The following is a 24012-nucleotide window of genomic DNA, read 5'->3' as shown; positions in this document are numbered from 1 at the left end:
AAATTTACAAAGCTGCAGAAATTACTTTTTTCCTCAATGCCCAACTCTCAGATTCTCAATTCAAAATTAATTTGCAACCCTGAATTGTCTTGCCAAATTTGGCAAAATACATTTATTTAAGTAGCAGGCCAATAACAGGGCTAGAAATGTTCTGACTATCACCTTCTTTAAACTAATCTCCAAACCTGTCAAATGCAGAAGAAATTAAATGCAAGAATATAAGGAGAATCTTCACATTACCTGCTGGCTGCATAAAAGTCTCTTTCTAACGCTCAGCTACATTCTTACTGCACATTAATTCAAAATGTCTCACATTTTCAAGTGCATAAAAAAATCTCTTTTAGATATTATTTTCTGCTCATCTCATACAAAATACCAGGCTATCAAGTTTTGATTGTTTGTTTTTTGTATGCTTTTGTTGGAAGCCATACAGTTGAGAGTACTTTTGAAGGAAATTACAGTCCATAATGCTTTTAGTTATAGAACTAAGTTTTCACATTCTTACTCTCGGATAACAGCAAGTAATAAAAAGCCACTTCGTTGTTCCAGCCAAGCTTTTGACTTTGTTCTACAACTTAACTCGGAGTTCTGTGGGAACTGAAATGAGCGCATATGCTAAGCAACACAAGAACACCTGCAAAAGCTCTGGGACATGCTGGAGCCCCCAGTTAAGAGAACACAGAACATCAATGCAACAAAAGAAATAGAACAACAACAAAAAAAAACCCAAAAAACAAATGAAACCAAAATCGAACAAACAATAAAAAATAGCGTAATTTCTAACAGCAGACCTGGCTTCCAAATACAGAATTCATTCACTATTGCATACATAAAAAGTTTTCAAGAAGTTACTGAGTCATCATTAGAAGAGAGATAAAGACATTAATTTACAGTTCTAGTAAGAAAAATCAAAAGACGTATCTTTGGCAGAAGGCTATTAAACAACTGTGAGAACTGGTTGAAATTACTGATTCACAAAAACCAAAAATTTGACACGAGATGGTGTTTTTTTGATGGGTGCATCTGCTAGCCTTCATGATTATCAAGAGCCACCACTCTAGCATGTGAGGAAGAATTCAGAACTTCAATACATATTTTTCAAAACAGATGGAGTATCTCACCTTATCCATTTCACTTATACAGTGCATATCAGCTTCAAATCCATGGGCACCTGCTTGCTGCCATATTTCCTCAGCTATGGCTTTTGCCTGTCCCTTTTGTGTTGCATAGAGGAGCAAAAATCTCCTTTTTGACTCACAGCACATTTTATTTTTTTTAGAGACACTGCAGGGGAAAAAGAATTTAAAAAGTGAGTCTCTTGTAAACAGAAAAGTAAGATTTGACTTTGTTTATAAGACTAAGAAGAGATAAAGACAGCAGCATTGGTGTTTAACTTGGAAATGAGGCATCTACTCTGAAGTGAAGCCATTTCTCACAAGCAAGCTTTGTAGATCAGGTTGCACAGCAGGTGTGGTGTTGGTCCTACATGCTGTACTGCCTTGATGCTGCAGTGATGTTACAAGATCTCTGATGTCAAGAATTTAGTTTGTAAACAATATAACATGAAAACTTTTAAAATTAAAATATCTACTATTTTTATTATATTATATATTTTCCATTTCAAGTTAGTGACTACTTTGCTCACTTTTCTGAGCTGTCTTTGAAAACAAAACAAAACACAGACGTAGTGAAGTCAAACTACAAAGCCTGAGGAAAAAAAATTAAATTCCCAGTTTCTTCTTCTTTAAAATCAGTAATTTTTGCTGCAATGACTTTACACTTTATTGTCTACTATGTATTTTGGAGCACCAACACTCATTTTAATTTCATATTTAAAAAAGGAGCTCCTTACACAAGTGCAACCTGACCCTGTGGTTAGCTCAGTTGGTCAGAACACAATGCTAATAACACCAAAGTGTTGGTTTTGATCCCCATATTGGCCATTCACTTTGGAGGAGCTGGACTCGATGATACTTCTGGGTCCCTTCCAGTGCAGACTATTCTGTGATTCTGTGAATGGTAGGATTGGCTCTTTGGGGCTTTTTTCTCCTAAAAGAAAGAAACAATCTTAGAGAAATCTGCCATGGCGTCACCGAGTTCCTCACAAACAGCAGGGTGAATGAGATGCATACCCTTATCCATTCACCTGTCCCATGAAAATTTGAATGTAAGAAGTTTTCTTTCATTATTTTGACACAGAGAACACCACGGATGTAACTTAAGGCAGCAGTAAATAAGAGAGAGAAGCAGAATGTCTTTAGAGTGAATATTGCAAATTAATTTTCTGTCAATATGTTTTCATTGTTAAGGAGGTGAAGTATAACTCAAATACCTAGAATTACTACTGAGAAATTTTCAGTTCCCAATCTGAGGTACCTCTCCCATGCCTGGGCCCTGTTTGCTGTATTTCACCTGTTGCTTCCACTAAGTTCCAACTACAGAAAGCAATCAGTGTGCTAGCCAGACACACTGAGTTATGGAAACCTGTGACTACATAATTTGAGGTATCTCTTTTTTCTCTTTCTCTCATGGGAAAACAAACAGTGCAATTGTATAAAAATACTGTACTCCATTGATAGGGTAGGATATTTCTCCCCATAGTACTGCAGAAGGTTTTTCCGACAGGAGTTTTTTTAAAAAGCATAATTATACATCAAAAGTAGCAAAACTAAGTGATAGGTTCTTAAGAGTGTCTGTATCATAAGATAATTTCATGCAAAATGTAATTACTAGAAAATTTTGAGGTTTTCACTGTATTTTCTTCTATGATGCTTTCCATTTTAGTTTTCATTTAAAATTAATTACATATATTATGTAAAATTATTAGTAATTACCTTAACAGTCACCTTTAAATACATTAATTTACATAACTGGTTTCATGCATGCGTGTGCCCAGAAGGTGCATACAACAAAAAAATCCTCAAAATGATTTTTCACCTTCCTTTTCCAAAAGAAAGAAATGTGCCAATTATGATGATTCATATAAAATAGTGTAAATACAGTTTAAATATCCTCAGACCCCTGTAGTAATACAGATTCATCCTGGTCTTGGCTGTGTTTTCACCTAACTCTCTTGTCAGCAGGTGGCATCACCCAACCACAAATGCATAAAACCAATAAAAGCAAAGCAATGCTTCATTACTACGCTCCTTCTCATACTTCAGAAATGGAGAAAAGAATCAGTTTCCTACTAAAACCATACCATAGCACAGAAAACTATACAAGAAAAGCTGAGGAGTAAGCTGCCAACATTGCAGCTCAGGCATTACCAACAGGAGTCTGTCAGCTTGGGAAGCTGGTAATGTTTGAGAAACACAAAAATTTGCAAGAGTAAGGGGAATGGGGAAGGCACAGAAGGAACAGCAGCCAGGCTGTGGTCTGACACGGTCAGATGTTGCCATAACATTGTTATGACCTCTGTCTGCTTAGGTCAGGCAGAGCAGCCAGGATTCCTACAAGACATTGTGAGCTTTCTACTCCGGCTAGTGTAGCAACAGTACAGGGTGCAAAAAGTAGGCAGACACATTGTTGGTGCATCTACGTGAACTTGGAGAGAGGTTTTTTTTTACTGGTGAATGGACCAGTAGATTGCAAAGAAACACAAAAACCTGAAGCAACCACACCTCCCACAGACGGCACGTGGAAACAAGAGAACCCACGCAGCCAGAAGAGCCGATGATGCCAGAGATGCACAGGCAGACCTCCTGAGACAGGGTACTGCGTGTGTATGCACCAGTGTGAATGAATCCTTGTGGCAGAGGGAGAGAACACGATTAGACAGTTCCTTGGAATTAGACACAGAAAGCTGTTTAAATATTTGTGACATTTGTTAACATTTTCCAGGTGACATTTTCAACGGTCATATCTGTTGCATTGTTGCTACTAATCTTAAACCTGTAATTCAATTAACTGACTAGTTTATTTAATTCTCTAAACATAAATTATGTCAACAATAGACCAATAAATTCCTTTTATCACGATTTGATCTAAACTGCACAAGTTGAAGAGTTTTACCCTGCGAACAAGCCTCCTCTCTGTCATCAACCATAAGATCTTTGTGCACAGACCGCTAAGTGATGTCTGCTCAAAGAGAGGAAAATCAGTCATGCCTACCTGCAGATGAACAGCCATAAACCAGGAACACACCTGCTCTCAGACGAGCATGCTGCCCACACTGCTCTTGCTTTGCTGCTCTATACACTCTTCAAAGACGCTATGCCACTTCCACTTATGCGATACAAGCTCAGCTGGAATAAATAGGGGGGAAAAAAGTAATTCTTGAGCTATCGAGCTTTCTGAAGAATCCCTGTAACTTTAATAGTACTATCACACCAGCAGCCTTTAACATGCTGTCGTGCTGGTAGGCACACATCAAAAACAACACTTAAGCTGGGAAAACAAACTGTGATCTACTGGATAAAACCAGGGCTCAACACGAAACTAATTATGAAATTCCAAATTACAGCTCATCTGATCCAATACTTGGAAAGGCCAGGAAGCTGACAGTGCACAGAAGATTAGCAGGGCGTTCAGCAGCTCCCTAAGGCACGAGTGTAGGAGCAGCCGAGGCATCCAGGAATCAATGCCGCCGAACCACACGCGCGGCCCCAGCAGCGCCGCAGCCGCACGGCAAGGCCAGACCGCGCACGTCACGGACTGCTCCGGCAAATACAAACTGCGCGGCCGCGCACCGGATAAACAAAGCAAGAAACCTCAGCGCACACGCTGTTAATTATGTCATCAGCAGATAGATAAACTCCTTAGATCCTCATTCAATCTGAAGTGCACACATGGAGGAGTTTCACCCTCCTGAAACTTAAAGAACGTCTTCTTCCTGTCATCAATCAGATGAAGAGCTTCACGCACTCCTCCGTGGCTTTAACCCCGGTTGTGGGACCGTGCCTTGAGCCATGAAGCCATTCTCAAGCCACTTTTTCAACACTTGCCACTTGCTCAGAAGCATTCCAGGGCCAAGACAAATACAGAAGCGAAATACAAACCCCCCACCCCGCGCACCTGCTCCGCCCGGCCGCGGTGTGCCCCCAGAGCGGGGAACGGGAGTACTTGCTCTGGAAGACGCGGCGCACACGGGCACGGGCACGAACCCCTCTTCCGAAGCAAAGCGCCAGCGCCAGCCCCCGCTCCGCGACTGCCCGGGCAGCACCGAGCCGGGCCGGAGGCAGCGGCAGCGCGGGGAGGAGGCAGGCCCGGGCCGGGGCGGAGCGGGGTGAGCCGGGCGGGCCGAGGGAGGCGCCGGAAGGTCCCGGCAGGCGCCGCGCTGCCAGTGATGGCTGCCGAGGTGAGGCCGCCGCCGCTGCCCCGGCACGGCCGGGTGCCCCCGTGGCGGAGCGGCGCGGCCCCGGCCCGCGGCAGCGCCATAGCAGCAGTAGGTGCTGGGGCGGAGGGGGATGGAGGGGCCCCGCCGGTACTGCCCCGGCCGTAGGGGTGGCGGGCAGAGTGGCGTCCCGCCGCTCCTGCCCGGGGGAACGTTCGTGCCCCTCTCCTGTTCGTCCCAGGGTGTCCTTGCTGGAACGCGGGGCAGCCTGTCACACGGGGCTCGCCGCTCCCGGCGTTTCTGCGCTCTGCACCGCCCTGTGCTCCTGCTCCTGGGAGAGGGATCGTACCCATCTCTCCAGCCACCAAAAGGATTGGGGTCGTGGGTTTTTTCTGCTTTTTAGTGACCCTGGTGCTGTTTCCCAGACTACATATCTGTTTTTCTTCCCTTAGGTATAATTTCAGAAGTCACTTGATTCAATATGGCTTTGATTAGCCGAAAAAGTTTCCAGTTGTATTCGTCCAGCACACCAGCAAGCAGGTCTGCTTTGATGACCCTAAGCAAGAGGTTGAACTTCATCAGGGGGCAGCGAAAACCCCAAAACTGTAGCTCCGTGGCCATGAGGATGATGTGTGTCAAAGATAAATCTCAGTATCTGTTTTGTAGGAAAAAACATGTACAACTGCAGATGCAGCCACTTTCTGTTAATGAAGCTGTGCATCTTTGTGGCGATATCAGAACCTGTACTAAATCAAATAATGTGTGGATGGATGAACAATTATTTTTCAAGAAGTTGAACAACCTTTCTACATCAAAAGACATTTTTTACTTTCTTAGCTCTCTAGAGGTCATGTCTGACACTATGGCTGCAGGAGCGCTGCAGAGGATTTCTGAAGTTGAGGTGGATGACAATGGTCTTAAAAACCCTGCACTGTTAGAGAATGAAGTTTTCAGGGCATTATGCTTCCAGTTTGAATTTGAATCCTCAAAACTGTCTAACACAGGGCTGCTGAATGCATTGCAGGCTTTGACAAAGCTACGTGTAGATCCTCAGAGCACGCTGATGATAAGACTGCTTTCGGAGAGCGAGGAGCGGCTCGGCAGGGGACAGCTGACTGCTGAAAATCTGTGTTCTCTTGGAGAGAGTTTGCTTGAGTTAGAAGGCCCAAGTTGTGCGACGCTGGAACAAATTGTGGAACACATGCAAGAAAGAGACATTGAGAGATGGAGTCCCAGGGAAATAGTGATGGTTTATAAGATACTGCGAGTGACTGTGAGAGAAGGGAAGCAATGCCAAAACTTGCTAAACAGACTGAGCAGTGTCACTTTACAAACAGTTTCTCAGCTAAGCCCAAACTTTGCAAGTGTAATACTGAATTCACTGGTGGTTCTCCGTCAGACTCGGGCAGTTCCTTTAGTCACTGCACTGTGTAAACATTCAGTGAAGCATGTTCCCTATTTCACAGATCATGAACTGGTAAATGTACTGGAAGCTTTACAATACTTTGGGCAAAAATTGCAAATTTTTACAGAGGCGCTGGAAAGGCATGTTCCCAGGTCCATCCTCACTATGCATCCTCAAACAGTCAGCAAGGTCATGCATTATTGCTGCAAAAAGATGATCCTTTCAAAGCCCATCTTTGATGCAGTGGCAGAAGGTTTCATTTCCAATGCTGACAGACTTACTACTGACCAGATTGCTGCATATATTATCCCATTTGGGACTCTTAACTACCTGCCTCCAAGTGCTTCTTCCTTGTTTAGGAAGCTTGAAGCTGTGCTGCATACACGCCTGAGGCACTTCCAGCCTCACACCTTGCTGAACCTGCTACACTCCTGTGTCCTTATTCAACGTTATCCAATAAATTTTCTGCCAAAAATATTTAGTCCCTATTTTCTGCAAAAGCTTCAAGGTAAGGAGCAGAATTACTCCTGGGACGTTCCACATTTCTTTCAACTATGTAGTTTGTCTGTTGTCAAGCACCTATTTTTTATCACTTTAATTTGTCAAATCAGCAGTGACATGATCTAAGTGACTGGAAAATAGTGAGCGGGAGGCCAAAGGCTATTGCTTCCTTGTCACAGTTGCCATTGTCTTTCATGTTATGTCATTTAGTTGAGTTTGAAAATTGCACTGTACAGTTTTAAAACACGGACTTGAATTCCCTTGAAAGAATTATTTCAGTTAATCCTGGGTTTCTAAAAAACAATGACCTGGTGTTCCTCATATTTGTCCTTTGTCTAATATAGTATGCTAGAGCTTCCCCCATGTGATAGCCTGTTTTTGGCTCTAATTTTGTATTTCAATGCTTTTGGACACAAATCTACTGTGAATAACACATAATTTTGAGTTATTCTCTATTTGATACTAAAGCATTTTTAGGGTCATTGTAGAGAGATGTAAGCTACGCCAGAAAGATGACTAACTTAATAAGATTTCAGCTAAGATTGTTCTACTAATAAAACTAAGCTAAAGTTTTCAAAGTGATTAGAAATTTTTGTCATTTAATTTTTCAACAGCGTGAAATACCTGAAGGAGTTGACTTTTACAAAGCAAACAAATCTACACAATGAGATCCTGGGATTATAACTTGGGGAAAAGTGGTTATAAAGAGATATTTATCTAAGACCTCAACTGAGATTTATTCTTCTGTGTAGAATGTCCCGCATCTTTTGGATTCTCATTTTTTGTGAAAGAATATGACAGTTTAAACTAAGATCTTACTACTTTTGTATTTTTGTGTTGATATTTCTGTAAATAATTTTCTCATTTTTATGCCTATGTGATTGCATACTGATATGTCTGTTTATTTAAACAATTACTGAGAATTTTAATGATTAAGTAGCTTCTCTGCACATTATACTGAATAATTTTTCCTGACTTCTGCATATGGTTTGTGTAAAGATACTTTGTTGATGGTACACCTGAAAACCTGAATGTTGTTGTTTCAGCTCAGCCACCTGGTTTAAACAGAGTTGTTATGTCCCAGCTAACCCAGCTTTTTCTGACTGTCACCCTGGAGTGCCCATTTTATGAGGTACAGTACATGTGAAACCATAATTGATGTTAACAAGAGGTTATATGGTCATTAAGGCCCTGTTTGTACTTAGTTGCATGTATTTCCCATAAAAAGCATTGGAATTGGACAAACCAACTTTCCTTGATGAAAATATGGAGGATTTCTACCTGAATGAATGAATTGATGTATTTGTATGAATGGAAATAGCTGTGTATTTCTCATGAATATGACAGCATTGAAGCTTTCTGAGGATGTTCTAGTGGTTGTTTGGGTGATTTAAAGTTTCCAGCAGATCATACCTCAGACTATAGGTCTCTCAACAGATTTGGCTCTGGAATGCACAGAATACATTTTGCTATGTTAATATGAAGTACTTACAAAAATGTTATCTCCCTTTTTCAATTTGGTTTTCTGTCCTTATCCAGGGTCCGAAACTTCTTTCAAAGTACCAAGTAAAGGCCTGTCCCATGCCTCACAATTCTCCTGATGTTCACCTCTTTAAAAGGGTGAAGACAGGATTGCTTTATTTACTGAAGAAAAGGATATATTTTGCATCAGAGGTATCAACTCCATATTTCTATGTAGTTGGTAAGTATCATTTCTTTCTGTTAGGAATTAAATAATGTGTGTGTATAGTGCCAAAGCTTTCATTTCCTTGGTGAGCATTCTAAATTCTGCAAATACTGGGATGCAAACTTTTGTAAAAGATCTGAAATTTGGGAACTTAAGGTAAATAATTTTTAGAGTCAGAGAAAGGAAAATGGAGAGAGAAGCACTGCAGTGTTAATTGGTATTTATGCAGACACTCTGCATTGAAAACAGCTGCTAACAGCTGCTTGTATTCTGTGTTTTTATTACCAGCTCCTTATCCATTAAACAATTTGTATAATGTAAAGCAAAATGAGGCAATGCCACTTGCCTGATCTCCCTGCTTTACTGGTGAGTAGAGAAAGAAAGGTGGTCATCTGTGTGCCCTGCTCAGCTGGGCTCCTCTCCCCTCAGCGAGAACTGCTGGTGACACAGTTTGTGGTGGTTTGTGGGTTGTAAGAGAGGAGTGAGCAAAACAAAGTGTTGTGTGCAGCGGGAAAGACAGAAGGCAGTGATGAGGAAAGGCACGTGCCCAGGAGGGGTGGATGGTAATAAGATGTTGAGGGAAGGGAGTCTTGGACACTATGGAGGTCAGAGGGATTTAAAAAAAATTTTAAAAGGGGATGATTCCAAAATTATTCTGCATGTCAGCTTTCACAAGAATGCTGAAGTTTGCAATGGGAGAGAGTGTGTCTCTCCTCAAAGCCCTCAAAATTCCAGAGACCCTAGCTGGCACAGCAAAGTGCCATTTAGCTGCATTACAGTTTTTAGTGGACTTGGAATACTACTTTGCTTGTGAGCATTATGGAAGGCTGAACTGTTACTAATTATCGCTCATTCGTGTTAAGTCTACACAACTTATGCCAGCCTCTGTGATTTAAAATAATAAACTGTGATAGTATTACAGTTATTTAATAAAACAACTGTGAGAGGATGAGAATTACAGTAGAAAGTTCATTACAAGAAATTACTTTTAATTTTACTTCTTTTTTCATATTCACAAGATATTGAGATTAAATTAGATGAAGAAGGTTTTGTATTGCCCGTGACCCAGCTTGAAGAGGTACACAGACGGTAAGACAACAAAAAAAATCACTGGTTAAAACCACTGACTTACACTAAGAAAGAGAATATAGGGTGAAAACCTGGCAAAAATTAAGCTGTTTGTAGTTTTGCCATTGACTTCAACAAAGTTCAGATCACACATACTGGCAAAAGGACAAAATTAACAATCTGGTTTTTGCTCATTGTTTTGCCCCCTGACTATATAGTTGTTCTGTTTACACAGTGACAGTCAGAATCAAGTGATCCTTATTTGGATTATAGCAATCTATTCTGATATTCTGTAATTAATTTTCAAATTAAAACTAAATTCTGAGTGTATTTGCACAGATTTAACAGAGTTTAAGCCAGTTTGAGTTCACAAATTTACTCCTGCAAAGAATCTGCATAATGAGGATATTTGCTACAGATGCTGGTTATTTTTCCTTGCGAAATGCATAGGTGTTTAAATGTATACTAAACAAGGGTTACTTTGGGAAGCCTTGGATACAAAGTTAAGCAGCCTGCCTGTGTGGTATTTGCAACTGCACTGCCCTGAATAAAGCAAAAGTATTTGAAGACGTTTGCTTTCTCTAGTGTAACCTTCTGTTTGTAGTTTAAGCTACCAGGACACCTTCACAAGGCTTGGAGACTAATACAGGTTCTTTCCAAGACCCCAATGCTTAAATGCTTAAGAATGAGCTTTAATGTTTCTTTTTAAGTAAAGCTTTCATAATGTAAATAAAGTCACAATACACTTAACATACTGAAAATTTAAGCAACTTTTTAACAGTAGTTAAACCTTGGTTTAAAGTGATGGGATTTTTATCACCCAGAAGAAGAAGTATAATTATAATCCATGCTGCCAATCTATGTATAGGTTTAACTTAAAACAGACATAGCTTAAACTTAGCTTGAACTCCAATGGCTTTAACAGGTAAATTGGTAAGTTAAATAAATTTAGCTGCTGAAATTTTTCTAGCTGATGCAAGGTTTTTTATGTTGTGGGGTTTTTGGTTTTTTTTCCCCCTAAAAGAATTCAAAACAGCTTACTAATTGTAGCTTTAAAAATATCAAATTCTCATTAACTTGCATGGTAATTTTTGTTCAGAGCAAATAAAAAAGCTTTTCAGATCAGTTTCACTAAGCTTTGGGGTTTCACCTCCTCCCTTAAATTGAGTGATTTAAATTTCCCTGAACTAGGTAACTCCCATCCTACATCTGAATCAGTGAGGTGTGAGAGGGAGATATTGTCGCATGCTTCTTAGGAACTTCAGTAGTTGAGGTGATTAAAATAACTGATTGTTGTGGGTTTGTTGGATTTGTTTTGATATTACATTTATGCTTAATTTTAGAATTGCCCTGTGTGTTGATGGTCAGAATAGATTTTGTGCTCATAGCCACAATCTGTTGGGAGAAGAAGCTATTAAACAGAGGCATCTTCAGTTACTTGGTTATGAAGTTGTGCAGGTAAAGTCCAAAGACAGTGATTTACTTTTACTCTGGCTAAGAAAACAAGTAAAAAAATATTTTGCAATACTTAAAAATGTGAGTTCAATTAATTCCTATAGCAGATGCAGTCTTGTTCATTCTATATTAGGTTCTCTCTGCCTAGTTTTTGCCTTTTTGAGGATGTACAGAAATACCTTTTTCTTCCTTGGATCAGTTAGTGTATTCTGGGTTTTTTGCCACATAGTTGCTGTTTGGAAGAGTACTTCTCTTCAGTGATTAAGATTCAAATCTTGAATTAAAGGAAAATGTAATGTAAGAGTTCATTAGAATTGGAATTTTTAATTAAATAACTTTTTAAAAAGCTTTGGAGTTAAAAGAGGAGTTAAGAAACTGATTTATATTGTAAATAATATTTTCACAACAGAGTGTAACCTTTATTTTGCCTGTTGAATTAATAGAGGTATATTTTTCTTTAAACATACTATGAATGAAAACATACTTTTAGTTTCTTGAGATTTTATTTTCCACTTATTATCAATTATTACATAAGCCTAACTCCATAATATTTAGCTTAGTTTAAACTAAGTAATAGATATCACTTTTTTTTTACAGTATTATCTATTCAGGTCATTTACAGATCAATAGTACATTTAGGATTAAATCTTTAATTTTGAAACAAAAAAAGTGGTTTATGTGTAATTTTGCATCTGCTTAATGAACATCAGTCTTACCCAGTTGTTTATGAAAAGGTATTTCCAGCAATCTTTTTTGTTTTGTTTCCAGATTCCATTCTTTGAGATAGAAAGTCTACAAAATACCAGAAAAATGGCTGATTACTTACACAAAAAAATCTTTCCTTGTACATATGGACTGAGCAACTGACACTGGAGAATACTGCTGGATCTCAGGCTGGCCTTCTATACTACAAAGTGCATGGAAGAAAAAGTATTTTTTCTAAGTAACTCCACCTCAGAAAATTTGAGCTTCTGAGTGTGAAACTGTCCAATATTTGGAACAATTGGCATGTAAAGAGTAATAAAGAACAAAGTATTTTCTTAAGATTTGTGTCAATACTTATTACCAGTTTAGAGATTTAAGTGCCAGACAGTCAGTGCTGTTTTTCCCTCGTATTTTTAACTGGTTCTAATTCACAGCTGCTAACAGCCACATGTGACTGTTGAAGGATACCAGCCAGTCTGAATATACTGAATATGCCTACAGAATACTAACTAATCGGGGCTTTTCTTGACGGTATACAAAGAAATTGTGCAATTTACTTACAGCTGTTCATGTAATTTCCCAAACGTTTCATCAAACTAAAATTTGAAGTAGTTGCAGAAGCAGTATTGGTTTATTGGTTTTACTTAAGAGATGTAGAGTGCTGTTCAATAAATAGCAATGCCTTACAGAAAATGAGAGCATTTTAATAAAAAGGATTTGCTTCACTTTGTAAAGTAACAGCTGCCACAGAATAATGGATTTGTACAGCCAACTCTGTGACCACCCAGTGTTCCAGACAGTCTGTTTGTAGTTTTTTCTTTGGTGGCTGTTTTATCTAAACTGTCTAAATGGGGTCATGTACACACTCCAGAGTTCCTCCAGGTTGCAGAAACTCTACACTCAGAAGGATTATGTCCCATGGTAGCCCCGTTTTTTATGCATGAATAGAAAGGAACTGAGACCCAGAACCAGTACCCACTTCAGTCAGAACAAGTGTGCCCTAACTTGGGTCAATGCATTGCTTTGCAGATGATGAGGGGAAAACAGGAGTGCTTTTGATCTGATCACATCATGTATACTTGATGAACTGCCATGTGAAACATATTCTGGTTAGCTTGTGCTTCCTCCCTGTGTGGAATTGCTACTTAAGAGTAGCAAAGCAGAATCCCCAGCATCACCCAGTTTGATTTTTCAGTTGTTTTGATATAAAAAAAAAGGTGAAACTTTCACATCATTGACATTCTGTGTATTTTACCAGTAGATACAAAATATGGCCATTTTTTCCTTCCATGGCTACTGTCAATAATTTGTGAGTTGCAAGCGTCTGTCAATTGGCCCAACAATCTCTGGAGATTACTGGATCCAAAATTCACATCCAGAACATGATTTACATTACATATAATTTACAGTATTATGCTGTCCATCCTGTTCATGTTATTTGTTGCATGTGTAACCCTTCCTCACAGGAGTACATCAACACTGACAGGTGAGGGAACAACAAAAGGTAACAAGATGCTTTCCAACAGTGTAATAATAAGCTCAGAACATCAGTAACCTAAGAATTTGTCATTCTAGCAAGAAAAATTGAAGGAGAGCAGTTGAAATGGCTTTGCAAACTAAATTTATAGGGACCTTATCACTAATACAGAAGAAATTGTCAGGGTGTTCTTTTGACACTGTGCACTGAAGAAAGAAGTGAACCATTCAGAACTGAATGAGAAACAAGTAGCAGGAGGAACAACCTGTGAAAGACCTCCAAAAGTAAGTAGGGATGAGAAGGGTGCGACATAAGTAAAGGAATGACATAGGAAAACTCAAACTGGAGTTTTGATGTTTGACTTTCTCCAGAAGGGAACTGGTGATGCCTATTTCTCACTCAGGCCAGAAGGTGGTAGTATTCTCAAACAAATTTGATTTCCAATAGTTTTTCAAACACAGATGGTTTGTAAATATAGTAAAGCTACTTAAAAAAACCAATTTGTACTGACTGTCCCAAAGTAAAAATAACCTGCTAAGAATATGGCCATATTCTATCTCATTCTTTACTGGTATAACTTTGATACTGATTTTTGAAAAAGCATTGTGGTATAAGAAAACATCCTTCTCCCTTTGTTCTTACTATGATTCCTTTCATTTAATGCTGCTGAAAATGTTTAGTGAAGTGTTTAATGGCTACATTCCTTTTCAAAAATAATGTTGTGTTGTCCATAGCCCATGGAAGAACTGCAGGTCATGGATAATCAAAGTAACAAACAGCTCTCAGAATGGGCTGCTATGTGCTCTGCTTCTCACATCATGCCAAACAAGTGCTATTGATTGCCTAACTCACTACTTTTTCAGGTCCCAGATTAAGAAGTTTGGTTTTTTTTCTTTTTTTTTTCACTAGGTGTCTCACTGTATTTCCAAATGACACAGATTTCCCGTGTCTAAATACCTGACACTAAAAACCTGTGTCAGTCACAGCTGTGGGCTTCCAGACCTTTTTCTGGTATGACCACTCTAGCTGTTTCTCTTTGACCTCAGCTTTAAATAAAAATACTGCCTCAGCTTTAAACAACAGGATTAATGGCTCTTGAGAACCAAACTGATGCATACTCTGCAGGAACAACTCCTCCTGAAATTTCCTTAAAATTTTAGTATGGGATTCTGTGAGAGTACAAGGCATTAAATGTTTAATCAAATTTAGACATTTGTGCTAAACACGGTTTTTAAATGACTACTGTTCAAATCCTTGTTTTTTCCACCCTTTCTACCAAATTATTTAGTGCTTGTTCTGCTAGTATTACTTAGTCTTTTTTCCTATTTTTTTCAAATTGCATACAGAACAAATAATGATTTTTCTTGTTATTCAGACACCATTCCTATAGTGGAAGTCAGTGAATGTCTGAATGAATGTCTGAATTCAGCTAAACCCAGATTTTTTATCTTCAAATGCTAAGTGCTCAGAAGTTCCTTTTAACTCAAGTTCCACTTGAAGTGTACTGAAACTGCTAAGCACATAAGCCAGTACATTTTTGAAAATTCTGAGCTGAATATCCATTTCAGCTGTTGTGCACATAAAACAATGTCTCACAATTCTCTAGCAACTCTGTAAGGATTGAGAAATCTGTGACCACTGATACCTTGAGGGTTAAGCTTGCTTAAATTTTAGGTCTGTGAATGGTTATGTAGAAGCAGTGCCCAGAATTGCTTTTGACCCAACAGGTCTCATTCCCAGAGCTGCTGCCTAAAATGTTCTAAAAAGCTCTTGGTGGTGCTGCTCTTCATGAGATTTTTATGAGAATGTAAGGAGAAGACATGCATTTTAATTAGCATGAGAAGTGCAGCTGCTATTTCACCCTACTTTTAATCCAGATCATTCTCATTAACTAAACTGTAGAAGAAAAGGCAAAGGCACCATATTGCTTTTCAAAGTGTTTTTTGTTTTCCCAGATAAATGTTGCTGGCGATGACAGATAGAAGAGATTTCCCACAAATCCAGGCCTGGAGAAGGTTTTTTCAACGAGCAGGGCGGCTGCCTTCGCCGTAGATTGCTGCATGCAGGCTACAAACCCTTGCATGCTCTCCAGTTGCCGGGTCTAAGGGCTTATGTACGCGCTTCCCATACTCTGAAGAGGTCAACACAGGAACAGGTCTTGCCATTTCCTGTGAAAACACAAAAGTCCCCTTAGAAGACAATCACAGTTCTCTATTGCAAAATGTGCTGTGGCCAGGGGTAAAATAACTGACAGAACTGTACAGCATCTGCTATATGGATGTGTATTTCTTTAGTGCTCTTATTGTTCTACCCCTGCCCTAGTTTTTTTATGTTTATCATTATAAACCATGAATGTGTCACTAGATGACAAGATGATAAGATCTGGAGCTGTAGATTTATAATATTTTACACTAATACACACACACACACACGTGATTACCACATGGCAAACTAAATGCTAGAAAAGCACAGATTTTTATTTTTCTTGTGCACTGAGTAGCATGATTCTTTTGAAAAACTGGAGAGATTTCTGCCCCCTGTTACAGGAACACCTACCCTGCTTGCACAATTCAGTGAAAGCACAGCATGGAAAAAAATCAAAGCCTAAGAAAAACCCTGAGCAACCACTAGCCCATGCAAGCTTTCCCTGAAGGAAATAAAGCATATACTATTTTATTTCTGCAAAATGAAAGGTTTTACTAAAAATACTTGTAGCTGTAAGATTACAGAAATAACTGCTTTGCAATGATGGAAAGTGGACTTGATGAAAAACAACCTGACCAAGAAAAGATTTTAAGCTTGTTCTTAGTAAGCTGCACTTTAAGTGCCTGTGCAATCACTATCTGCAATCAGCAGTTCCTTCCTGTGTTATAGCAACAGGAGCTATGGAGTCAGAAGGGAAAAACAGGATTTGTTTGTTTTTCTGTCCCTAGCCAAAGGTCTCAAATTTATCAGGCTGCCTGTATGTTTGCACACTGACTAACACAGTAAGCCTTGGTCTGCAATGTGTTTTTCTAGTTTTATAATATAAATAATATCTAAAAGGACAAATCAAAATGCAGATGCCACACCATAGTTTAAGTGCAAGCACAAAAAATTTTGCCTGAGCAAGTCAGCACTTATGTCCTGCAAGGATGCAGGTGGGAGCACAGATTGGAGGGACCTCATAGCAGGGCAGTCAGCTAAGAGACATTTCCAGCCTCATGGAAACAGCCTGAGGTTTTTGGAAAGATGGTGTGAACTATTTAAAATAAACAAACAAACAAAACAAACACACTAACTAACTAACCCACTCAATAGAAAAGCTCATTTCAAAACAACCATTTATCCCCCAGTTCTCCTGCCCATCTTACTCCACCTTATTAAAAGCTATTCAGTACACCAAGTTTTAACTCCAGCAGAATGAAAATCAAGTCAAGAAGATTTGCAGGCAAAATTAAGACCATTTTCTCCCCTGCCCTAGTTGTAGATAAATGTTGAAAAATGAGAAACTAAAAAATCCTTGTACCATCAAGAAAGACTTTGCTAGAAATTCAGGGTTTACAGTGCTAATGACAGGCAGCAGTATGTAATTCCAATAGTTTGTATTCCTTTTAAATAAGATTCAGTTTTTAGCATCCTTGGTAGCACAGCGCTGACTGTGCACACTGGCATTTCATCTTTGTGGGTTTGGCTTTCAGCGGGTTTCAGATTTTCCAACAGTTGGCTGGGAAGCGTCCTGCTACCCTCCCTCGCAGCGTGTAATTCTAGCACTGTTAGCACTTGGAATCAGCAATGGCAGCCCTGTGCACGCACTCCACTGCAGTTACTCAGCTGCATGGAGCTAAACTGAGTACCTGTCACTGTATTTTTGAATTCTATGAGTGCACCCAGGAAATGAGGGGCTTACTTCCAGTGGTTTGGTTTTTTTCCACTTCAAGTAAAGCAGTGTACTGTGGTGGGTTCAGTCTGCCTGCTTTCAGTGTTGTACTAAAAAGATGTCAATTGTAGTATTTTTATTTATTGTATTTTATAATTTAGTTATTATATAAAGCCTGAGAGGCCCACTGTGGTAACTAAAGAGAAATTACGTGACCTGCACTGGTTACATACAGTGTTGGGTGTCATCACATGCAGGAGGATCACGTTGTAGTATTAAAGAGCTGTGGGTTTGGTGTTTCTCCATGCTAATTAAAGGGCTGGATTAAGGGACACCTGTTTGTGCAGTCTCTTGTGTGCACTGCCCAGCAGAGCTGGTATGAATTTTGGCCCATACAAGTTTGCTCTAGGAAGAAAACTAATAGGAAAGTGAGTTTTGTTGATACAAGAATTCAGTAAAAAAGCCATAACTTATATATAACTTTACAACTTTCTACATAGATTTCCAACTTGGAGGTTGGGCTTGGTGCTAGAGGAGGGAGGTTGTCTTTGTTTTGTTTAAATAAAATTTTTAAATTAAAAGTTTAATTTCTAATTGGAGTAGTCATTTACATACATGCACAGATTTGCGGTTGAGTTATTAGGCATGAGCAGGTGATGCTAATGGGCACTCATGGGCCTCCTTTGGGAGCATCTAATACTTCCTGAACTGTCTGATAGAGTTGAAGGAAGGGCATTATGGCTACACACTTGCACTGAAATGTCTGGCATATATAACTGCTAGTGAGATGAATCACAAGCAGTGGGCTTTGTAGAAAACAATAATTTTATTGCACAGAAATTAAGAGTAATTTGAACTCTTGTGTCATTCTTCCTTCTTTCTCTATAATATATAACCATCAAAGTGGGCAGCCATCCCTAGCCTACCCATCACTTTTACATCCCATGAACCCATTGGGATTTTGAGGTCATTAGTAAACAGAGGTTACCCATCATTTGGTTTTTGGCAGCCTCTGCCTCTATGTGTAGTTTTGTATGTACAAATATAATTATATACACAGGCATATATATGTGTGTATTATTCAGATGCTGCATGCAAAAATACATACACATACATTTATGCATATATATGATGGTATTTCTGTTTCCAAGGGTGTATTTACCTATCAGGCTGCACATCAAACCAAGATTCTGCTGGCCTCAAATACTTTCCCAGGCATGCCCATGTGTTCTGATTGACCACACCTTTGCACTAGCTCCCTATGAATTTCCTTCCTGCAGGGCAATCTGTTGTAGGTTCTCCTAACAAACTCACCAGCTTCAGAGACTTGGGCTTTCACAGTAAACGCTGGCATAGAGAGGGTGGGTGTCAGAGGACAGCAGTGAAGTCATGGCCTCTGAATTTAGTCCTCTCAGGGAGAAGAGTTTTTAAGCATCACGGAAATAACTACAGAACCACCTGAAGTACAACTCTTGAGGGGCACAGATGGCTCAGAGTACACCCTGCACTCTGCAAGAGAGGATTTGCCTCTTCCCCCTTGCTTTAACTTGCATATGTCTTGTCACCTGGAAATCTTCAGGATATGAAAGAAAGAGCTAATTACGGTACCTTCATGGGATAAAGCTTTCTTCACAAGCTGCAGGCTGAGCACAGTGATGTTCTCCTAGTTATTTTCTTACCATATGTGCTACATTATAAAGGGTAAAACAATGCCTACAGCCTCCAGTCATGTCAAAAAGTATAAAACATAAACCTTATGCACAAAATAAAAACCTTACGTAAAATATATAAAGTATAAAATAAAAGCCTAAAACAAAGATAATTATGAATTTATCCAAGGGTTACCTCCTCATGAATTTTAAGGCCACGACCCCTTGCATGTCTTCTGTCACATCGTGAAAGATACTGGTCGTAACCTTCTGGCATTGTAAAAATGGCATCATAGGTGAAAAAATCTCCTGTCTTGAGAAAATGGGAAAAAATGGCTAATTCACACAATTGCTTTACTTTACAGATTACAGAACACATGTGGCCAAATCAATACCTAAATAGGGCATATATTGCATTAGATGATGAAAACTGTAATATTGCTGACCTCATTAGGAAGTTTGGGCCAGTCCTTTTGAATAGTTTGCAAAATTACCTAATGACATGGTATCATTTATTAAGTTTGTTCAGCTCTGAAGTTTCCCTTGTGGCAATTTACTTTATTTTTCCCCCCCTGTAGTCTGTTGTAATTTTGGAAATTTAACTGATCTAATTTTCTGCACTTAATATTCTCCTTCCTAAATCTGTGTATTTGTCAAATGACCTGGCACAATGATGTAAAAGCAAAACAAAACTTTCAAACAGACAAAGGTACACTGCACTGCAAATATATTTTAATTTCTGATTAGAGCAGAATTGAGAAACGTGCCACAGTGGTAATCCTGTGATCCTGTGGTATGCATGACATACATATGTCAGGCATGAAAATAAGGCACACCCCAAGCCATAAAATTGTTGTTCAACTGTTGATATAGTTGAATCTAACAGAGGTGTTTGTGAAATCCAGTCAGGAAGTTCTCATGGATGGAATCAAAGCAATTTCAAAACTAAAAGAAACTTTTCAAAGAAAAAAACCAAAACCAAAATCCCCTACTGAAATACGGTGCCAGTTGTTACTGAACTTCATTAAAAGGTCCATATGCCGTTAAACATGTCAATCATCATTGGCTTTGTGCATGGCTGACTAAAAGAATGGTGCCTTTTGTTGGGCTTTTTTTCTCCTCTAATTTTACAGTGTGTCCAATTTAACCTTTGAAAATCCTTCAAATTACTGTGGTATTCTTCAAATATAATCAAGTCATGGAAGGTCAGGAAGGCTATAATGGTTCCATTAAAAATAAACCATAGTTAAGAGCACTAGTGAGATTACACGCTGCTGTAATTTCAGGCTTTATTTATAAAGGTATCTACAATACTTGGTTCTGCCAAGAGGAGAGATTATTTCATATTTAACCTATCTATCCATTTACTTCTCAGAAACCATTGAGCTTCAGAGCATTTCAGGCATGTTCAAGAGCACCCTGCATATGATTTGTCATCTCCATGGTTATGTCTGTGCTTCCTTGCTTCTCCTTTCCTCCCCACGCTACCAGTTTCATTCAGTGGCTATTTAATTCGTATTCACCACCAGAAATATTATTTGCTTCTTGCTGATATTCATGTGGCATTATTTGTTACTCTTTTCAGAGTTAGAGTGTCATTTGTTGCTCATGTCAGAGCAGATAATTCATCCTTTCTGGAACTCACAGATAGTCAGCCAGCCTGTTATATCAAAACCTAGCTCTGTCCCAGATATCTGTTTAAGATTTCCTGCCAGATTTGTAGAGACAACACTTCCTTGCTCAATACACTGATAACTTTCTGCTGCTGTTTCTCTTTGTTGTAAATGATAACTTGGCTGGCAGTGGTGGTGGTGGTGAGCTGTTTCTTAAACCATCAGAGCAAGTGAGTCACACCGAGCTGATGATAAATGTGCACTCAGGGTAAGCATCCTCTGTGTACTGCTGCTAAAGCGAAATGCTTTGCAAGCATTCATTAGTATTCCAGACACACATAAAATAGGTAATAGCTTTCTCCACATCTCAGAAGAGGAAACACCAGGCACACTGGCTACGGTAATTTATGTAAAGCAATCCAGGGAGCAACTGTCAGGCAAGGGATTAAAAGGCAGGAATTTCTGGCTTCTGGCCATGCGATGAGCCCATCTTCTCCCTACTTCTCTCTGCTTCAGTTTCTGATACATGGTTGGTTTTAGGTATTTAAGCTGCAAAAAGGAATTTTGCTCTATAAATAAAAATATTCAAATTATCTAATTCCTAAATTGTGCAGAAGAATGGATTGAATTTGCTTCCTCCCCTGTGGCCAAGGCCTGGACTGTGAAGAAACCTATTAAACAGCTGTTATCACTTTTTGTTTCCACGCCACTGGAGCAGCATTTTTCACAAACCAGGACATGGTGAGCATGAAAGCAGACTATATTGTAAGGTGAACTTCTACCATATGGCTGCTACTTCTGTGGAGACTGGTGAGCTCCACCAGCCCCAAAAGCACCCTGCCAGCCCTCTGACCTGCCCTTGCCTTTCTCTTGTTGTGCTCTCCCTACAGTTTTGTGAAGCATGACATCAACTGCGCCCGCTCATTTTTGGGTCAGATGACCTTGCTAAGGTAATGCTGGAATCAACACCAAAGAGGCTGATAATAGAAATCTACTTGTCTTTTAGCAGGGCCGCCTGGTCAATGCAGGAAAGTTGATGTTTGTTTCATGCCCAGCACAGTGCTCTGGTATGTACCCTGCCCCCATCCCAGGGACACAGGACCTGCAAACTCTCACAAACCACCAGGCAGTGCTGCCTGGTGCTTGGCACATTCAGCAGCTTGTCACTTGGGTGAGGAGGGGATTCATGGGTTGTATTTATTGCTATAAATTGCCACAGCATTGCTATGTTACATTGACATAACAGGCATTTCAGAACTTTTTTATACTAACTTTTTTTTTGAGAAAAAAGCCTGTTAACTTCAATGTCTCATATGACAATGTCTCATTCATAGAAAAGTTCACCACCCAGGAGCTGTAGCTCAGCTGAGGCAGAAGGTGTTTTCATTTCTGATGTTAAATATGAGGACAGAATGAGGAAAAATGGTGACATAATGCAGCAGAGTGAGGAGTGGGGCTCCCTGCCAGCACACTTGAATTACATGAAGAGTGGCAGTGTACCACCTTCAGAAGCATTCATTTATGGAGACATATGTAAATGTTATTTTTTTGAGTAGCTCTATTGGTTTTATTAAAGCTGACCGTGAAGAAAAATTACGCAATACACACGGAAAATCTTTTCCATCATATGAAAACGGAGAAGTTTCTTATTAAAGGGTTCCCAAGAGTGTCCGTTACGACAAAATCCACTAGTGCTGCATCAAACCCTAGTGACAGATGATGCCTTTCCAGTGTTCCTCCTAAAAATGCCTCACATTTCATTGATACCAAGTGGCCTGTTCATCCTCAGTTCTTGACAAATGTCTCCACCTTCTCTTGTCCACAGAAAGACCTTACCCTCATTTGCCATCCATAAGTAGCAAACACACTTTGCAAAGGCCTCTGATGGTGAAACCTGTTATTTTGGCATTAGATAGCCTAGTGATGGAGATTTATGTACCACATTTCTGTATCAGAAAAAACTTCACAGTGAGTGTGGTGAGGCACTAAAACAGGTTGCCCAGAGAAGTGTGGGTGCCCCGTTCAAAGGAGGTGTTCAAAGCCAGGCTGGATGGGACTTTGATCAGCCTGGTCTAGCGGAAGGTATCCCTGCCCATGACAGGGGATTTAAGGTCCCTCCCAACCCAAACCATTCTATGATGCTATGACGATTTTTGGCACCTGCCTGACCAAGTCCCTCACGATGAGGACCGAGCCTTTGCACCGGGTGGGAGCAGAGGCCCTTCTCCCCGCGCGGCTCCCCGCCCGCCCCCGGCTCGCTCCCGTCACTCCCTCACCTTGTGCGGCCGGTTGAAATAGCTGAGCTCCGGAGGCCCTTCCCGTTTGGGCGGGATGAAGCTGAAGGCGGAGAAGGAAGCGAGGGCAGGCCGCCTCCTCCCCGGCGCGTTGCCGAGCGCCTCCTGCGCCGAGCCCTTCCCGGTGGCTGCGGGCGTGCGCGGCCCCCGGGCGGCCATGCTGCCCCGGCCGCCGTTACCGGGCGACGCCCTCAGCGTCCCGCGCCGCCGGGGCCGCTTCCGGCCGGGCTGCCCCGGGCCCGGGGACTCGGGGCGTTCCGCAGAGCTCTGTCAAGCCTCAAGTGCGATTCCTGAACGCCCGACAGTGGAGTTTTTTGGTCTGTCTTGTGCGGCGGCTCCAGCTCCCTGGTCCTTTGTGTCCTTGGAAGCTGGGGAAGAAGTTAGAGCAAAGCTTGGCCAAAGGGGACTAACTTTTTTGCTGTGGCAGTTTGCACTAGGCCCCAAATCTCCCTCTAACCACACCACAGCGTGGAATTTCCACCAAAATAAGGAGCCAGTGTCTTGAGAAACTTGGGCTTCTCTCTTTGGACAGTAGCTCAAATACTTGGTGTGAAAAGTGCATATTATATGGCTCTACGCAAGATATTTACTGTATGTGTTATGTTGTATTGATCGTTAATGTTGTATTAATATTCTGATAGAATGGTAAATGTAGTTTTGTAGTTATAATGTAGTTTTTATGTACCAACCACAGGAAAATGTAAATCTTTCAGAGAAAAAAGAATTTACTATACTACTTCCTTATCAGAAGAGACCAACTTCTCCTGCCTTGCTCAGCCCTGAAGATGCCATAGAGATTAAAGGAAAAAAGTGCTACTAACCAGAGACAATTCTTTGTTTGAATGGAATTTATGCATCATGTATGAAACGTATGAATAATCAACAGGCTATTGCTTTTAAGGAATAATCCTTTGTTAACAGGGGTCCTTCTCCAGAGCTTTTTTGCTCAGAGAGGCACCCAGACGTCTGTAACTTTGTTTTTATTGTCTCGTATTGTCCTAACCCTAATTGTTCAATTTTTTAC

The 24012-nt window shown here is 40.2% G+C and overlaps 3 protein-coding genes across 12 annotated transcripts in view; 1 reads left to right on the top strand and 2 right to left on the bottom strand.

Moving 5' to 3' along the window:
- Positions 1–5157, bottom strand: part of MTRR (5-methyltetrahydrofolate-homocysteine methyltransferase reductase) — a 28353-nt gene extending 23196 nt beyond the window's left edge. For 2 of the 7 annotated variants that reach the window (XM_040056438.2, XM_058419711.1), the window contains exons 1-3: positions 5017–5157; positions 4114–4247; positions 1122–1284 (exon numbers count right to left, since the gene is read on the bottom strand). In XM_040056438.2, the coding sequence (XP_039912372.1) occupies positions 1122–1265 (144 nt within the window). In that variant the 5' untranslated portion in view covers positions 1266–1284; positions 4114–4247; positions 5017–5157. Of the gene's footprint in view, positions 1–1121; positions 1285–1852; positions 2050–4113; positions 4248–5016 lie in introns of those variants that run through there. The other 5 variants (XM_040056408.2, XM_040056398.2, XM_040056430.2 and 2 more) reach the window with 5 other exon arrangements.
- Positions 5158–5160: 3 nt separating this feature from the next.
- On the top strand, positions 5161–12615 carry FASTKD3 (FAST kinase domains 3). 4 transcript variants are annotated; one of them, XM_058419724.1, is made up of 7 exons: positions 5161–5227; positions 5728–7188; positions 8228–8313; positions 8721–8883; positions 9888–9957; positions 11280–11394; positions 12160–12615. In XM_058419724.1, exons 2-7 carry the CDS (start codon positions 5757–5759, stop codon positions 12256–12258), a joined length of 1965 nt encoding a protein of 654 aa, XP_058275707.1. In that variant the 5' UTR covers positions 5161–5227; positions 5728–5756; the 3' UTR covers positions 12259–12615. The 4 variants fall into 4 exon arrangements, 3 of the variants coding, with proteins under 3 accessions (XP_058275707.1, XP_039912396.1, XP_039912385.1); XM_040056462.2 differs by having other exon boundaries at positions 5214–5299; XR_005699590.1 differs by lacking the exons at positions 5161–5227; positions 12160–12615 and adding exons at positions 5320–5386; positions 9157–9234 and having other exon boundaries at positions 11280–11348.
- A 2808-nt stretch (positions 12616–15423) lies between these two features.
- CFAP90 (cilia and flagella associated protein 90) lies at positions 15424–23147 on the bottom strand. Its single transcript, XM_040056477.1, has 3 exons — positions 22971–23147; positions 19278–19394; positions 15424–15741 (listed from the first exon to the last, which is right to left on the bottom strand). The coding sequence occupies exons 1-3, from the start codon at positions 23145–23147 to the stop codon at positions 15595–15597; spliced, it is 441 nt and encodes a 146-aa protein (XP_039912411.1). The 3' UTR covers positions 15424–15594.
- Between the last annotated feature and the right edge of the window lie 865 nt (positions 23148–24012).

This window comes from Hirundo rustica, chromosome 1 (assembly GCF_015227805.2).
Source record: "Hirundo rustica isolate bHirRus1 chromosome 1, bHirRus1.pri.v3, whole genome shotgun sequence".
Taxonomy (NCBI): Eukaryota; Metazoa; Chordata; class Aves; order Passeriformes; family Hirundinidae; genus Hirundo; species Hirundo rustica.
Note: the sequence above shows the minus strand (reverse complement) of the source record. Positions and strands in the feature narration are given on the sequence as shown.

Coding starts and splice junctions, on each gene's coding strand:
- FASTKD3 (XM_058419724.1), top strand. CDS start 5,757: ATGGCTTTGATTAGCCGAAAAAGTTTCCAGTTGTATTCGTCCAGCACA. Junction 8,884..9,887: donor TCCATATTTCTATGTAGTTG/GTAAGTATCATT, acceptor CATATTCACAAG/ATATTGAGATTAAATTAGAT. Junction 9,958..11,279: donor CTTGAAGAGGTACACAGACG/GTAAGACAACAA, acceptor GCTTAATTTTAG/AATTGCCCTGTGTGTTGATG.
- CFAP90 (XM_040056477.1), bottom strand. CDS start 23,147: ATGGCCGCCCGGGGGCCGCGCACGCCCGCAGCCACCGGGAAGGGCTCG. Junction 19,395..22,970: donor ATTTCAACCGGCCGCACAAG/GTGAGGGAGTGA, acceptor CATTTTCTCAAG/ACAGGAGATTTTTTCACCTA. Junction 15,742..19,277: donor GCCTTAAAATTCATGAGGAG/GTAACCCTTGGA, acceptor GTGTTTTCACAG/GAAATGGCAAGACCTGTTCC.